The sequence below is a fragment of the Pristis pectinata genome, chromosome 20, assembly GCF_009764475.1.
Source record: "Pristis pectinata isolate sPriPec2 chromosome 20, sPriPec2.1.pri, whole genome shotgun sequence".
Classification (NCBI taxonomy): Eukaryota; Metazoa; Chordata; class Chondrichthyes; order Rhinopristiformes; family Pristidae; genus Pristis; species Pristis pectinata.
Genome location: NC_067424.1, coordinates 11958014 through 11976332, shown reverse-complemented (window position 1 = coordinate 11976332; position 18319 = coordinate 11958014). Strand labels below are relative to the sequence as shown.

The 18319-nt window shown below is 43.7% G+C and overlaps 1 protein-coding gene and 1 long non-coding RNA gene across 3 annotated transcripts in view; one reads left to right on the top strand and one right to left on the bottom strand.

Moving 5' to 3' along the window:
- LOC127580710 (cyclin-dependent kinase 18-like) overlaps window positions 1-18319 on the bottom strand; it is an 81519-nt gene that overhangs the window by 24097 nt on the left and 39103 nt on the right. For both annotated transcript variants that reach the window (XM_052034481.1, XM_052034480.1), the window contains 5 exons: window positions 15165-15289; window positions 13303-13428; window positions 11354-11410; window positions 10780-10894; window positions 1240-1334 (listed from right to left, as the gene is read on the bottom strand). In XM_052034481.1, coding sequence (XP_051890441.1) covers window positions 1240-1334; window positions 10780-10894; window positions 11354-11410; window positions 13303-13428; window positions 15165-15289 — 518 coding nt within the window. The remainder of the gene's footprint in view (window positions 1-1239; window positions 1335-10779; window positions 10895-11353; window positions 11411-13302; window positions 13429-15164; window positions 15290-18319) is intronic.
- The window catches only part of LOC127580712 (uncharacterized), a 109983-nt gene that overhangs the window by 75653 nt on the left and 16011 nt on the right, over window positions 1-18319 (top strand). The window contains exon 2 of the long non-coding RNA XR_007957869.1: window positions 291-462. This is a non-coding gene — a long non-coding RNA (uncharacterized LOC127580712). The remainder of the gene's footprint in view (window positions 1-290; window positions 463-18319) is intronic.

The window sequence follows — 18319 nt, the reverse complement described above, 5'->3', positions numbered from 1 at the left end:
CCATGCTGTTCCTGCCCTGAGCGTATTTGATGGGGAAGCGCAGAGGGAATTTTAGCTTTTAACCTATGCAGTTCCTGCCCTGGGAATGTTTGATGAGACAGTGCAGAGGGAGTTTACTCTGTATTTAACTTGCACTGTCCTTGTCTGGGGTTGTTTGATGTGCAGTGTTGTTTTTTTTAACTCATGCCAGCTTTTATGTGTTTTCAAGATGGGGAGGATACAAAAATAATTTTATTAAAAACAACAAAGAAAAACAAAATTTATATTAAAAAAGAGTCCTCTGTTTCCAGCGCTTGCGGTGTCTACTGGTCAAAGAAACATATCTGTGGAGACATCATACTCCCTCTCCGGTGATACTCAGACGTGAAAGTAACCTCAGAAGAGATGTTCGGCAATTGGGACAGATAGAACCCCAATGATGTGCTGCCTGGAGCTGTGAATGGCTTCTATGGCCACGTCCAGGTAATTGGTAATTGGTTTATTATTGTCACATATACTGAGATACAAGGAAAAGCTTTGTTTGCATGCCATCCAGACAGATCATTCCATACATAAGAACATTGGGTAACACAAAAGGAAAATAATAAAGACTGCAGAATATATTGTTACAGTTACAGAGAAAGTGCAGTATGGGTAGACCAATAAGGTGCAAGAGCCATGACGGGTGAGCAGAACAACCAGGAGATCCCATGACTAACCTGCCCTCTCTCACTGGATCAGAAGCAAGGAACTGAGGTGCAATTCCCTCATTTTATTCTGGGGCAATCCCTCTAGATTGAGGATGATTTGCCTCCAATCTAGTTCTGTGGCTTTTGCCGAGGCCAAGCTGGGACCCGCAGACTCTGCCACAGGTAGCAGGGAGCTTCACGGGGTGGGCAGGTGGTGAAGTATGGAGAGTGGTGCGCTCTTTCTACCATCCCCACTGGGTTCCTGTGTGCTCTCTTCAAGGACTCGAAGAGGGGCTACAACCTCTCGCATCTGATAAATGCATGGACCATGGACTTGTCCAAGTCGCAAGAGTTATAGGCAAGCTGGAGCCCAGGAACCTGTTTAAAAATCTTTTGCAGGACTGATCTTTGCAAGAGTCTCAACCCGAGATCCTCAGTATAAAGTAGGAAGACAGCAGGAGATATCCAGTGGGAAACCTTCTACTGCCAGCTGATCTAACCCATTTGCCCTAATTAAACTAATTTTAAGATGAATAAAATCCAAAGGATTTGCCACAGTTTGATGTCTTACCAGGTACTCAAACACTAGGGTGAGTGAGCGTTCAGTGTGGATTATGTCATGCAGAGTGACGATATTTGCGTGCTTCAGATTCTTTAGCAGGGAGACTGTGAAAGAAGAATAGAACAGTCAATTAGGATAAATCTCTGTACTTCAATGTTGGCTCAGTCACACACTCATCATTCTGAAGTGACTGACTCTTCTGACATGAATGATAGAAAAATAGGGGGCTATGTGGGAGGGAAGGGTTAGATAGATCTTAGAGCAGGATAAAGTGTCAGCACAACATTGTGGGCCGAAGGGCCTGTACTGTACTCTAGTGTTCTATGTTCTATGTTCTAAAGTACGTGGCTAATTGTAGCTGGTCCCACACTAATAAGCCATCTCTCAACAGACTATTATGGATTTTATTTATTCCTTGTTTCTTCCCATCTCTTTCCAATCTCTGTCTCTCATCTATACTGCCTATCCCCATGTGTTTGTGTTCTGCCTTACAATCATGCTCAAATTCAGCCCATAATAACAAACGTTGGAGATCATTTCGATTCACCTGCTATAAACTGATCTGGGGTAGCACAGCGATAGTGCAGCTGCCTCACAGCTCCCGACTCTGGTGCTGCGTGTGGAGTTTGCACATTGCCCATCTGACTGTGGGCATTTCCTCTGGATGCTCTGGTTTCCTCCCACATCCCAACAACATGCTGGTCTGTGGATCAATTAACTACTGTAAATATCCTTAGTGGGTGGCAGAATTGGAAGGTGTTAAAGACATGTGTGAGAGAATAGATGTAGGGAAATGGGGGGAGTGGGTGGCAACACTCTGAGAACTAGTATAGATCGATGACTGAATGTCATCTTTCTTTGTCATAAGGAAATATAAAATATGATCCAAGGTAAAACCAACCGTGCTGATTTTCTCACTCTCTCTCACAGTTTCTCCTACATGCCATTTGCTTCTCACTGTTTTTCACTCTCAGCATCTTTCAAACTCACACCTTTCTCTTTTACACTCTGTCTTTCTCAGTTCCTGTCTTTCCCACCTTATCTCACTCTCTCTCTCTCTCACACACACACACACACACACACACACACACACACACACACACACACACACACACACACACACACACACACACACACACACACACACACTCTGTCTCCCACAATAAATGCAGTGTAAGAGGTCTGTAATGTCCATCAGCAATCAGATACCAGAATTTAATCCCCGGAACTGAACACATTCACCAATATATTGGTGCAGAAGAGCCTGGTCACATTCTGTTATATTTGCTGTTCATTAACAAAACCTTTATTTTAAAGGAGACACAAGAGTTTGCAGATGCTGGAATCTGGAGCAACAAACAATCTGCTGGAGGAACTCCATGAGTCAAGCAGCATCTGTGGGGGTAAAATGATTGTCGATATTTTGGGTTGAGACCCTGCATCAGGATTTAGAGCGAATATCGAAACGTCAACAATTTCTTCCCCGCCACAGCTGCTGCTCAACCCACTGAGTTCCTCCAGTACATTATTTATAGTTTCAAAGTTCTTATCCTTGCTTCTAGCCCTTTCATAGCCTATTCCCTCTTTCTTTTAAACTTCCTCCATACCTCCAAGATATTTGTTCTTCTTCAGTTCTGGCCTTTTAACATGGATGGGTTGGTGGATGGGATAATTGCTGCACCAATTGGTGGCTGTGCTTTCAGGTACCAACATCCTAAATTCCATAATTCTCAATCTCAACCCTTTTCTTCCTCAACTGTCTTCCCTCCTCTGAACCTACCTCTGTCCAAGATTTTCCACACCTGTTCCCATTACTCCTTATTGGCTTGGTGTTAATCCTTGTAGAACCATAGAACCATAGAACACTACAGCACAGAAAACAGGCCATTCGGCCCTTCTAGTCTGTGCTGAAATGTTATTCCACTAGTCCAAAGTTTTAAGACCTTGTCTTAAAACTTTGTTAACGTTTTAATCCTAAAATGCTTTGGGTCATTTTACTTTGTTAAAGTCAATGTACAAACACATGCTGTGGTCATTGTGCAATGCCTGTTAATCATTGGTCAATCACTGCAGGTGACATATCAACTGACCTTGGTTATGTGCTTTTTTTCAAATCAACCCTTTAGTGTTTAGGTAATCATGTAACGTAAAAGGAAATGTTTAATTGTTACAGTCCATTAACAAGAGTCAATTCCAAAGTTGAGAGCAGCACGATTAGTACAGGCAAGGTGTAAAGGAGGATTGTGGACATTGGCCATTCAGCCAACCAGACTTGGTCTGCAACCCCCACTGTCAGAGCTGCTCTGGAGGGAAATAGAACAATTAATCAATGTGCTCAAAATGGGCTTTCCAATCTTCACCACTCTACTGCCTAATCAGATTATTGGCAAGATCAGCATTTATTGTCCATCCCCAACCTTGTTAAGTAACGTCTCAGGAGCCTGGAATCAGAGATATTGGTATGTGACTGGAGGTGTATGAAGGCCAGGTGAAAACATTCCAGACAGTTTCCTTACCTGAACCAGTTAGGTTGTTAAGGTAATCTTCACAATACCAGGTGTAGTATCTTTTAAACCAAATTAAGATTGTTAAATAGAGTCATAGAGTCAGACAGCATGGGAACAGACCCTGGCCCACCACAGCCACACCAACCAGTGTGCACCCATCCATATTAATCCCATGTTCCAGCACTAGGACCACAGCCTTCTATGCCTAGGTCAGTGACTCTACTTCCATCACTGTCTCAGAGTGCATTCCAGGTATTTACCACTCTCTGGGTGAAAGAGGTCCCCCTGATATCCCCTCTAAGTCACTTCACTCTTACCCTAAACCTAGTTTCATTTACCTCTGATATGGGGAAAGGTTTCCTGCCATCTACTCTATCTATACCCCTCACTATTTTATATACCTCAATCATGTCCCCTCTTAACCTCTTCTGCTCTAGGGAAAACAATCCCAGCTTCTCCAGTTTCTCCACATAACTGAAACCCTCTATCCCAGGCAACATCCTGGTGAATCTCTACAGCCTCTCCAGTGCTATCACATCTTCCTGTAAGTGTGATGATCAGATCTGTATGCAGTGCTTCAGCTGAGGTCTGGCCAATGTTTTATAAAATCAGAGCATAACCTTCCTGTTTGTGTATTGAATACCCTGATTAATGAAGGCCAGCATCCCACATGCCTTCCTAACCACGTTATCTACCTGTGCTGCTCCCTTCGAGAATCATTGAACCTGTACCACTATGGTCATAGTGCAATACTGCACAGATATAGGCCCTTCGGCCCAAGCAGTCGATGCTGACCGCGTTGCCCACCCAGCTAGTCCCAATTTCCTGCATTTGGCCCTTATCCCTCCAAGTCCCACCCCTCCACGTACCTATCCAAGTGCCTCTTAAATGATATATTGCGCCTGCCTCAACCACTTCCTCTGGCAGCTGGATCCAGATGCTCATCACCCTCTGTATGAAAAAGTTGCCCCTCAGGTCCCTTTCGGATATTTCCCCTCTCACCCTAAGCCTATGTCCCCTTGTTTTGGACTCCTCTGTCCTGGAGAAAAGACTGTTACCATCCACCTTATCTATGACTCTCATAATTTTAAGCACTTCTATAAGGTCACCGCTCATTCTCCTACATTCCAGGGAATAAAGACCTAGCCTGGACAACCTCTCCCTATGATTCAGGCTCTCTAGTCCTGGCAACATCCTCATAAACCTTTTCTGCACTCTTTCCAGTTTAACCACATCTTTCCTATAACAGGGTGACCAAAACTACACACAGTATTTCAAGTGCAGTCTCACCAATGACTTATACAACTTCAACATAATGCCCCAACTCCTATACTCAGTGCCCTGACTGATGAAGGCCTTCTGTTCCTCAATACTCCCAAGAACATGGAGATTCATGGAGCATGCCCTAGCTTCATCAGTACTCCCAAAGTGCATCATCTCACATCTATCTGGATTATCACACACAAAGTACTGGAGGAACTCAGCAGGTCGGGCAGCATCTATGGAGAGAAATAAACAGTCGATGTTTCGGGTCAAGACCCTTCATCAGGACTGTCTCGATCCGAAACGTCGACTGTTTATTTCTCTCCATAGATGCTGCCTGACCTGCTGAGTTCCTCCAGCATTTTGTGTGTGTTGCTCCAGCTTCCAGCATCTGCAGAATCTCTTGTGTGTCTGGATTATCTGCCATTTCTCAGCCCATTTCACCAATACATCACTATCATCCTGTAGCCTATCATTACCCTCCACACTGTCAACAACTCCACCAGACTTCACTACATCTGCAAAATTACTGATCATGCCGCCTACATCCAAATCATTCATATATGTTACAAACAACAAGGGACCTAGCACCAGTCTTTGTGGGCACCACTATTCACTTTGCATCCAGTCACAAAAATAACTCCCTACTATCACCCTCCGTCTCCCAAGACCTCACTGAAGTCTGCATTTACTACACCTACTGCACATCAATACACACTTCATAAAAATTCTGTTAGATTGGTTGGGCAGGATCTGTCCTTGACAAAATCATAGTGACTATCTCTGATCAGTCCCTGCCTTTCCAATGATTATTAATCCTGCCCCTTAATTTTTTTTCCAATATCGTCCCTACCACTGATGTTAAGCTCACAGGTCTGTAATTACCTCGCTTTTTCCGGCTGCCCTTCTTGTAAAGGGGAACCACATTTGCTGTCCTCCAGTCATTTGGTACCACACTTGTGACCAGCAAACATTTAAAAATCTCACCCAGAGCCCCAGCAATCTCTTCCTTTGTCTCCCATTGCAGCCTGGGATAAATCTCATCCAACCCTGGGGATCTATCCACCTTTAAATCCGCTCAGGCATTGAATATCTCCTCTTTATTTACACCAACTACAAAGTATGTTTCCTTTATGAATACTGGTGAAAAGTATTCACTTAGGATCTTGCCTAACCCTTCCAGCTCCACACACAGATTGTCTTTGTTGCCCATATGGGCAATACCCTTTCTTTGGTTATTGTTTTGCCCTTAAAGGGATGTCTGGTAAATGGGAATTTTTTTAAAGAGAGATAGTGAGAGCTCAGGGACAGCATGTTTCTTTTAGAATGAAGGGCAAGGCTGTCAGGAGTAGGGAACCCTGGATGACAAAAGACATTGAAGCTCTGGTGAAGAAAAAGAAGGAGGTATATGTCAGGTATAGCTAACTGAGTTCAAGTCAATCCCTTGAGGAGTATAGGGGGTGTAGGTGTATAATTAGAGGGAAATTAGGAGGGCATAAATATAGCTTAGCAGATAAGGCAAAAGAGAATCCAAAGAGATTCTACAAGTACACAAAGAGATTCTGTAAGGACAAACGAGAATAGTGCCCCTTAAAGGTCAACAAGATCATCTATGTGTGGAGCCACAGGAGATGGGCGAGGTCCTTAACGAATATTTCTTGTCTGTATTTATCATGGAGAAGACACGTATGCTAGGGAACTCAGGGAAGTTAATAGTGATGCCTTGAAGAGAGTCCACATTATAGAGGGGTTGGAAGTCTCAAAACGGATAACAATAGATAAATCGCTGGAGCCTGATCAAGTGTTTCCTAGGACGTTGTAGGAAACTAGGGAAGAAATTGCGGGACCCCTTGCAGAGATATTTGTATCATCGATAGCTACAGGAGGGTGACTAATGATGTGCCTTTATTTTAAAAAGGCTGCAAGGAAAAGCTTGGGAACTACAGACCAGTCAGCCTGACATCAGCCTGACATAAGTTATTGAAGGGAATTCTGAGAGACAGGACCTACATGCATTTGGAAAGGCAAGGACCGATTAGGGATAGCCAGCATGGCTTTGTGCGGGGGGGACTCATTTCTCATGAATTTGGTTGATTTTTTTTGAAGAAGATAGATGAGAGAAATGGGGTGGACATTGTAGGTACCGTACGGTAGGCTGGTCTGGTAAGTTAGATCACATGGGATCTAGGGCAAGCTAGCCAATTGGATACAAAAGTGGCTTGGTGGTAGGAGACTGTGGGTTGTGGTGGAGGGTTGTTTTTCAAACTGTGACTCGTGGTGTGCTGCAGAGATTGGTGCTGGGTCCACTGTTGTTCATCATTTATACTAATGATCTGGATGGGAATGTAAGTGGCATGGTTAATAAGTTTGTGGATGACACTAAAATTGGTGGTGTAGTGGACAGTGAAGAAGGTTTCTAATGTTACACCGGGATCTTGATCAACTGGGCCAGTGGGCCAAAGAATGGCAGATGGAGTTTAATTTAGATAAATGCAAGGTGTTGCAGCTTGGTAGGACGAAACAGGGCAGGACTTACAAAGAAAATGGTAAGGCCTTGGGGTGTGTTGTTGAACAGAGAGACCTAGGGGTGCAAGTACATAGTTCCTTGAAAGTGGTGACACAGTTAGACAGGGTGGTGAAAGCATTTGGCACACTTGCCTTCATCGGTCAGAATATGAGTACAGGAGCTGGGACGTCATGTTACAACTGTACAAGTTGGTAAGGCCACATTTGAAGTATCGCATGCAATTCTGGTCGCTCTGCTATAGGAAGAATGTCATTAACCTGAAGAGGGTGCAGAAAAGATTTATGAGGCTGTTACTACGACTGGAGGGCTTGGGTTATAAGGAGAGGCTGGACAGGCTGGGACTTTTCTCCCTGAAGAGTAGGAGGCTGAGGAGTGATCTTAAAGAGGTTTATAAAATCATGAGGGGAGTAGGTAAGCTGAATAGCCACAGTGTTTTTCCCGGGGTAGGCTAGTCCAAAACGAGAGCACGTTAGTTTAAAGTGAGAGGGGAAAGATTTGAAAGGGACCTGAGGAACAGTAATACTGAAACTGTACTCCCACTTTGGGTAATCCTCAACACCCCCCCCCCAAGTTACCCACAACACCCCCCCCCCACCATGCTTCTTCTCTTCTTCCCTTTCCGAGCATCTTTTATCTACTTTTTTTTCTCCTCTCCCCTTACCTTTGACCCATCCCCCAGTGGATCTGCTCTCCCCTCCTCCCCCGCACCTGCCTACATGCCTATCACTAACTCTTACCTGCATCTACCTATCACCACCCTGTGTCCACTCCGCCTCCCCTCTTTTGTCCACCTGTCACTGCTCTGCTTTTTCCTCCTATATATTGGGATTCCCCTTTCCCTATCTTCAGTCCTGAAGAAGGGTCCTGACCCGAAACGTTGACTGCCTGCTTTCCTCCACGGATGTTGCCTGGCCTGCTGAGTTCCTCCAGCATCATTGTGTTTTTCACCTGAGGGGCAGCTCTTTCCACACAGAGGGTGGGGAGTATATGGAACGAGCTGCCAGAGGAAGTGTTAGAGGGTGGGTACAATTACAACATTTAAAAGGCATTTGGACAGTTACATGGATAGGAAAAGTTTAGAGGGATATGGGCCAAATGCAGACAAATGGGATTAGCTTAGTTAGGCTACTTGGTCAGCACAGACGAGTTGGGCTGAATGGCCTGTTTCCATGCTGTATAGCTCTATGACTCTGAAGGGCATACAGGACCAAAGGGACTTGGCTGTGCCTGTTCACAGTTCTTGGAAGTGGAGAGAGAGTGATTTGTAAAGACTATTGGGTCCAGGATTTTTTTTAAACAAGTTCACAGAGATAAAAGAAGGGACGTCATGTTGAACCTGTACAAAATACTGCCTGCACAACAAGTAATAAAAACCAATCTACTTAATTTCAAAGAGTGACCGGGAGAGATGTCCGAGGAAGAAGAAGGAAGCAGTTAGTGTTAACCCAGTCTTTCAGAAAATAACATCTGACGTGCAACACACTGGGAAATTTGAAGCCTGATGTATGCCATGGATGTCAAAGTCAGGACAAAATGGTGATATTGGACCTAACTTTACCAAAGCTGTTCACCGCTGGACACTTCCTCTCCTCATGTCTGGATCATCAGTAGACTATAGTAGAGGTCAATTGTTAAGTTTGATCAACAACTTGATTAGCCAAATGTCATGTGACTAACAGAATATCAGCAGGAAAGATAGATAGATCTTAGCTGTTCTTTATCTAGTAATTCCTGTGTTCCTACCAATGGGAATTTGAGTGACCGACAGAACAGATTATAAGTGTGTAAGTATGTGTACAAGAATGTGTGTATTGTGCTTGGGTGTGTGAGAATGTGTTTAAGTCTTTACAAGAATATCTATCAGAACCAAAATCTTACCTCATTAACATTTTGAGCCATGTTTTAGTTATTATAACTACATCACCATCCTGCTTGGCTATTGGTACAAGTGCTCACCAACGAACACACTTTGTGTGTTTACATACGTGTATTCTAAACACACATAGAGTCTCTTAGGCTGCTCCTGTCTAATACTGCATTACCTTCCTGTTCTTTGCACTCCCTTTGCTTTTTACACCTTTTCCCTTTTTTCTATAACTATATGCTCATGCCTACACCCATACTAATTTAGTTTAATTCAGCGTAATGATGGTGATTCTCCCCACCCAGCTCCTCTCCCAACTTTTCCTAGAAGGCTCATCTCCCCACTTTGAAAACCTTGGAAACATGTGATGTTAATCCAGCACAGAATGGATTAATGAGAGGAAACACTGCCATCTATCGGCTGAGAAAATTAGAACAAAATTCCATTTGTGTTTCTACATGAACTACAGGAAGAAGGCAAGCCTCCTGAGGCACCAAGTCACAAAGATCTGGAAGCCTTCAGTAAAGTATCAGTTTATGCTGGTCAACTAGCTAAAATTATCTAAGCCAGATGAACATCAGCTCCTGTTCTTGCTCGTGGTCATAACCCAGTGACTCTATTGTAAAACTTGTATTCATAATATGAGGCCCTCTATGGTTGAACAACCAATGCCCAGGTATTACACATCTATTCTGAATAGACACCTGGCGGAGGTGCTGGTGGGTTTCTGAACCTCACTGAAGTTGTCCACTTTTCATACCGCGGGAAACCAATGGAGTATTCACAATGTGCAGTTACTGCTGTAAGGTAAGAAATAAAGGAGCCAATTCATGCACAGCAAGCTCCCACAAATAGCAATGAGATAGATAGCAATAGTATCTGGCCAGGCCCCGTCTTCCTTGAGAAAGCAGACTGGCCTTGATTTTGTATCTCATCCAAAAGACAGCACCCTTGGCAATGCTGCACCAAGTCTGGCTTGGGTGAACCTTGAACCCACCAGAAGCCATACCTGGGAAATTTTCCAGGGAGGTGATCCCAGGATCTTTCTGGCTCCAGACTTTGGTCAGTGAGTGGCAGCCAAGATCAGGTCCAATTAGAGACTCTAGCCTGCTGGCTCTGAGATCAGGAGAACATGTATGGCAGGGGTTTGAGTGTATAAGTGAAGCCTTGAACTTTTCCAAAGCCCTTGGAGACCCACTAATATTTCGTAAATACCAGAGAGACTGGGTCAAACCCAGGGAATTACCAGGCACACCTTTTTACTCCAAAATGAGAGAGAAACACTGAACCAACTGAACATAGTACTCATTTCTTGCACCAGCAAACCAGGTTCCTGCCAGAGATATCATTGGTAAGATGTGGAGTGGAGTTCAGGAATTGGCCTGTACCTTCACGTATTGCAGTGCATGGTGCTCCCTCTTCGTGTTCCAGTCGGATTTCCTTTAATGCCACCAGGTTTTCTGTCAACTTGCTTTTCCCCTTAAACACTGTGGCATAAGTTCCCTGAAAGAAAAGTACCAAGATTCCTGAGAAACTGGGCAAGATAGTCGATAACCAGAGGACAATTTTAATAAGAGTCAGTCACCAAGCCTAGGTCTTTGACAGAACCGTCAATCAAATCAAGTCATTCAGCCAGGGAAAGGCAAGGGAAATCTAAGACCCTTGTATGGACCACAGTCTGCCTTGCACAGATACTGTATATCCTTGGAGGAGTTAATCCTCACAAAAACAGCTGAGATAATTAGGAGGTGGGGCAATAAAAATTTGTGGCTAGATGATTATCACTGAATTCTCTCTGGTAATGTTGAAATCCTGCTGTGGAGGCCAAGAGCCAGAAATTAATCAACATTACTTCAATATTAACCCATTTTTTACTGATTGTGGAAACATCCCTCTCACTAGCCCAAGGGGAAAGCAGATACCATCTGAAAGAACTTAGGCAGCAAATGAGTTCAGTCTCACCTCTCCCAGCTTATCCAGTTTGACATAAGTTTCCAGCTTCCCAAATCCAATGTCTGACTGCAGAGAAAGAAACAAACATTACTTCAGTTTCCCGGAGCAAGGGAGCTGATTGAAGTGAGCAACAGCAAAGGTCTCAAGCAGTTAAACTTTTTTGAAGAGTGGCCACTGTGTAACATAGGAAATCTGGCAGCCAGATCTGCACACAGCAGAGTCCCCAAACCACCAATGGGAAGATTTTAGCAATGGTAGTTAAGAGATAAATATTGATGGGAGATAAGGAGAACTTCCCTGCTCCTCATCAAGTTGTGGCATGGGATGTTCTATGGCCAATGAAAAGGACATGCAAACCTTGATTATAACATCCCAGCTGGAAGAAACATGGGCCGAAGGGCCTGTTCCTGTGCTGTACTGTTCTATGTTCTATGATCTAAAACACCTTCAACTGTGTAGATCTCCCCAGTCCTGCACTGGGAGAGAAGTCAGCCTAGATTCTCCACCAAGGTCTCTGGACCAAGGTTGCAAACCCATATCTTTTAACCTAAAGCTGGCACACTTGCATCGTGGATGCTAATGACAGCAGTAATGGTTAACAGTTGTGACAATGTGTCACCCTTTCCATTTGCCAGCGATTGTAGGGTTTTTCTGGAGGAGGGGAATGGAAATCCAGTGTATGGAATGAGGTGAGGATGATTGGGATATTGGGGTGGTGGAGATGGTGAACTCTGTAAGTGGTCCAGACCTGAATGTAATCCCCTCCCCACTTACCATTCTCACTGAACAGGGGGATTGGAATCAAGGCTGCCTACAATTCTGTTAAATTAGAAAGACAAAGTCACCACTTGATGGCATCATCCTATACTGGTTTGGAATTAGTAAGGATAAAGATTGAAGTGATATTTAGCAACCCAGGTCACCTGCCTCCTGATTTTATCTCCTTTCAATGATGGATGGAGTGCTTCCACTGAGCCAAAGGTGTTGGAAGCTCAGGAGAAACAAGGAACAGAGGAATGCTGTTCAATCTGTCTAGCCTGCATCAACATTTAAAGGGTTCAGTCCTGACCTCAAGTGCAGTTTGCACCTTCTCCACGTGACTGTGTGGGTTTCCTTCAGTTTCCTCCCACATGCAGTTTTCTGTAGGTTAATTGGTAAATTGGCCCTAGCGTGTGGGTTAGTAGTAGAATCTGGGTGTGAAGTGATGAGAATGTAGTGAGAATAAAAAATGGGATTAGTGTATTAGGATTAGTGTAAATGTGTGCTTTATGGTTGGTGTGGACTCAGTGGGCCAAAGGGCCCTGTTTCCGTCCTATCCCTCTATGACTATATAACTAGACTATCTTAACTCCATCCACCCAGATTAGATCCATAATATTTAACCTTGCCTAAAAATAAAACAAAAATCTTCAAAGTTTCACAAGCAATCCAATCTCAAAAGCTTTATGTGGACTGAGTTCCAAACCCCCACTACCCATTGAGTGAAGACATCTTTCTTCACGTTTGCCCTGATGGCCCTGCTCATATTTCAAGGTTCCGCCTCTTTGTTCTGGACCCTCCCCAGCAGAGGAAGTAGTTCTTCCCTATCTGTCCTATCACCTTCTACCATCAGAAAGGACATCCTTAACCTAGTGGGTTTATCAGTTTAATTAGTATTTGAGATGCAAGCAGAAAATGTTGTAAATACTGCAAAGAGCAACGTTGTCTGATCTGCAGAATATTTCCAGCATATCCTGTTTAGATTTAGGATTCATAGCATCCATAGTAGTTTTGTGTTTGGTTCCAGGTTGTAGGTGACCCTGTGTACATAAACAGGTGTCTTCTATCGCACCGGTGAGACCAGTTTATCATATTGCTGTAGCTGGCAAGCAAGATAGGCTTAAAGGGCTGGATGGTCTACAACTGCCCTTTGGAGCAAGAGAAATAAGAACCTCCATCTCTCTCAGTGGCCAACTCACCAGTGAAGCTCTGCGGGATGTCCTGCTCTGAGTTTTGGGAAAGGGTGGGCTCTCCAGTCGCAGTTTCTGTAGGAATTCCTCCGGGAGCCTGATGTCCATCGGGAGTGATAGCCTCTTACCCAGGTCCTGCAAGTGAGGCAGATGGTGGAATGTGGTGGGTGAATGTGGGAAAGGAGGAGGAAAGGAGAGGGTAATCAATTACATTGTGTTATCACATGGAATATTCGGGGGAAACAGCATAAGATGCAGACAACACAGGAACATAAGAAATGGGAGTAGGAGTAGGCTATCCAGATCCTCGAACCTGCTCCATCATTCATCAAGATCAAGGTTAATCTTTTGCCTCAGTACCATTTCTCAGCAGAGTCATAGAGTAATACAACACGGAAACAGGCCCTTTAGCCCAACTCGTCCATGACGATTAAGATGCCCGTCTAAGCTAATCCCATTTGCCTGCATTTGGCCCATATCCCTCTAAACCTCTCCTTATCCATGTACCTGTCCAAGTGTCCTTCAAATGTTGTTATTGTACTTGCCTCAACTACTTCCTCTGGCAGTTTGTTCCATATACGCACCACCATCTGTTTGAAGAATTTGCCCCTCAGGTCCCTTTTAAATCTTTCCCCTCTCGTCTTAAACCTACACCTAGTTTTTGGTTCCCTTTCCCTGGGAAAAAGACTGTGTGCATTCACCCTATCTATGCCCCTCATGATTTTATACACCTCTATAAGATCACCCCTCAATCTCCTACACTCCAAAGAATAAAGTCCTAGCCTGTCCAACCCCTCCTAGTAACTCAGGCCCTCAGGTCCTGGCAACATTTTCGTAAATTTTCTTAGCACTCTTTTCAGCTTAATGAGGTCTTTCCTCTAACAGTACAGCCTCACCAACACTATTCCAATATCCCTGGATTTCCTTAATGACCAGATACCTATTGATCACTGTTTTGAATGAACACAACAAATGAGCTTCTACAGCCCTCCAAAGGTTTCTCACCCTCTGAGTGAAGACGTTTCTCCTCATCTCTGACCTACACTGTCCATGCCTAATGCTGGATAAGTACAGAGAGATGAATATATTCTTATGCTGGTAAGAAAACAGGAGGGGTGATGAGAAAAGGTCCACAGTCAACTCTTCTGTGATGTACATTAGATCATAAGACCATAAGATATAGGAGTATAATTAGGCCACTCAGCCCATCATCTGCTCTGCCATTCAATCATGGCTGATATTTTTCTCAATCCCATTCTCCCACCTCCTCCCCATAACCCATAAACCCCTTACCAATCAAGAACCTATTGATCTCTGCCTTAAATATACCCAATGACTTGACCACCACTGTCCTCTGTGGCAATGAATTCCAGAAATTCACCACCTTCTGGCTAAAGAAATTCCTCCTCAACTCAGTTTCAAAGGGACGTCCCTTTATTCTGAGGCTGTGCCCTCGGATCCTAGACTCTCCTACTCATGGAAACATCCACCCCACATCCACTATATCCAGGACTTTCATTATCCAGTGAGGTCCCCCCTCATCCCTCTAAACTCCATCGAGTACAGGCTCAGAGACATGAAATGCTCCTCATACGCTAACCATTCATTCCTGGGACATTGTATGTAGTTCTACACAGCACCCTTGTCACAACAATATTTAAATTTAAGGAGTGAGATTTAACAGAAGCAACAATGTCAATTTGCATTTATGTAGCACTCGAGCATAGCAAATGTTCCTAAGTGCATCATAGGAACGCTATCAATAAAAGCACTGACACCAAATCTTTTTCGACTGGAATAACTAAGGCCACTAACTTGCCCATGCCCTCTATTCTGAAAACACAAGCCTGAAGCAAGGAACGGTACTGTACCTCCATCGAGAACCTGCGCTGCCGATGATTCCTGTAGCGCAGGGAATTTGGTGAATGGACGTCTTCAGATGTAACCCGGTGTGAGTGCACATTCAATGTCAGTGGAAGATTTTCATGTGCAATATCTAAATAAAGAGAAGCCTGAATCACTGGACAGGAAACAAACAAGGATTTGTGTTGTAGGATCTGGCTAAAGTATCAAGCCATTGAAATGGAAATGCAATGGCTCATTTTCTGCCATTAGAACAAGTCAATACTTAGCCTGTCCTTTTTCCCTCTCAGGTGGGTATAAAATAACCTATGGCAAAGTTTCAAAGTGTTTCTAAGTCTCCTAAACTATATTAACCCCTCAATCACTAATAAAATTGAATCAGATTTTCTGGTCATTATCACATTGGTTCTTGTGGGAGCCTGCAGGATGCAAATTTGCTGATAGTTGCTTCTTCCATTCTACAACAGGAATTTCATCTCAAAAGTACTTAATTTGCTGTAAAACTACTTCAGATATGCTGAGGTTGTAAAAGGGGCAATATAAATGCAAATCTTTCTTTTGTATTTTTCGTCAAATTAAAAGGTAGTGTTATCTCAAACATATCTTTCATATAGATGGACTCCCCATCACCATTGTTTCTGGAGAAATCTTATATAAGATTTCTTTTTTCTTGCGAATCTCACAGTTTCTAGTGAATGTTGTGTATCTGATGCTTTGTGCCTGTGATGCTGCTGCAAGTTTTTCATTGCACCTGTGCACACATGTGCTTGTACATATGACAATAATCTCGAATTTGACTGACTGTAGTACACTACAGGTCCTAGATCGAATGGAAGTGATTGGGCAATTCTCCTGGAGACCTGCAAGTGACTGAGATTGATTTAAGGGAAATAGTTCATATTACCTCCATTTCGTTCGAGAAGTCACATTGCCTTTATTGGTATTGGTATTGGTTTATTATTGTCACTTGTACCGAGGTACAGTGAAAAACTTGTCTTGCATACCGATTGTACAGGTCAATTCATTACACAGTGCAGTTACATTGAATTAGTACAGAGTGCATTGATGTAGTACAGGTAAAAACAATAACAGTACAGAGTAAAGTGTCACAGCTACAGAGAAAGTGCAGTGCAATAAGGTGTCAGGTCACAACAAGGTAGATCGTGAAGTCATAGTCCATCTCATTGTATAAGGGAACTGTTCAATAGTCTTATCACAGTGGGGTAGAAGCTGTCCTTAAGTCTGGTGGTATGTGGCCTCAGGGTCCTGCATCTTCCACCTAATGGAAGAGGAGAGAAGAGAGAATGTCCCGGGTGGGTGGGGTCCTTGATTATGCTGGCTGCTTCACCAAGACAGCGAGAGGTAAAGACTCTAAGGTGGGGAGGCTGGTGTCCGTGATGCGCTGGGCTGTGTTCACAACTCTCTGCAGTTTCTTGCGGTCCTGGGCAGAGCAGTCTCCATACCAAGCTGTGATACATCCAGATAGGATACTTTCTATGGTGCTTCGGTAAAAGTTGGTGAGAGTCAAAGGGGACAAACCAAATTTCTTTAGCCTCCTGAGAAAGTAGAGGCGCTGGTGAGCTTTCTTGGCCGTGGCATCTACGTGATTTGACCAGGACAGGCTGTTGGTGATGTTCACTCCCAGGAACTTGAAGCTCTCAACCCTCTCGACCTCAGCACCATTGATGTAGACAGGTCTTGATCACTTTAGATTCAGTCATGAAAATGAAGACTGAATAATGGCACAAGACTGTTCAATGTATACACTCACCAATTTATTGACCATACATTTTAGAAAGCCACACAATTTGGGCAGGTTGTCAATTACTTCCAGTTTCAAAGACACAAGAAGATGCCTCCGAGGATCGCACAGCCAGTTATTATTAATGGGTTATAATGCTTATATGATCTCAATAATTTCTACCTTTGCTACAGTATCACATAGTTTTTTTTGGTGGGCGGAATACATTTTAGTCAGAACAAAATTCGTTGCCTGGTCCTGCAAGTCACTGGAGTGAATCATTACAGATATGGGTATTGGCATATAGAAGAAAGTCTTCAGGTTTGAAGTAAACATCCCAGAACAGGGAAAGGGAATCAAAAACTAGAAGGCATGGGTTTAAGATGAGAGGAGAAAGATTTAAAAGGGACCTGAATGGCAATTTCTTCACACAGAGGGTGGTGCATATATGGAACAAGCTGCCAGAGGAAGTGGTTTGACACAGGTACAATAAACAACAATTATAAGGCATTTAGACAGGTACATGGATAGGAAAGACTTAGAGGGATACGAGCCAAACACGGGCGAATGGGCATCTTGGTCAGCATGGATGAGTTGAGCCAAAGGGTCTGTTGCCATGCTGTTTTACTCCGTGACTTTATGACTTTACAACCAATGAAAACTTAAGTATGACTTGCTTCCATTGCAGTTCTTTGAAGATGCCTATGTGCTTAAAGTGTGTGTTACCATTGTACATCAGCTACCATCAGGCTAGAACTTGAGAGTGTAAGTTGGGATGACATTTTTGAAGAGAAGTGTACTATGGAGATGTGGTCGTTGTTCAGGGACCTCTTGCAGGGTGTTAGGGATAAATTGGTCCCAGTGAGGCGGAGAAAGAATGGCAGGGTGAAGGAACCATGGGTGACAAGAGAGGTGGAACAACTAGTTAGGAAGAAGAAGGCAGCATACATAAGGTGTAAGCAGCAAGGATCAGATAGGGCTGATGAGGAATATAGAGTAGCAAGGAAGGAACCTAAGAAGGGGCTGAGGAGAGCAAGAAGGAGACATGAAAAGGCTTTGCGAGTAGGGTTAAGGAGAATCCCAAGGCTTTTTTCATGTACGTGAAGAGCAGAAGGATGACGAGAGTTAAGGTAGGGCCGATTAGAGACAAAGGTGGGAAGGTGTGCCTGGAAGCTGTGGAAGTGGGTGAGCTTCTCAATGAATACTTGTCTTCAGTATTCACCAAAGAAAGGGGCCTTGATGATGCTGAGGACAGTGTTGCTAAGGTTAATGTTCTAGAGCATGTAGATATTAAGAGAGAGGATGTGTTGGAGATGTTAGAAAATATTAGGACAAATAAGTCCCAGGGGCCTGACGGAATATTCCCCAGGCTGCTCCGTGAGGTAAGGGAAGAGATTGCTGAACCATTGGCTCGGATCTTTG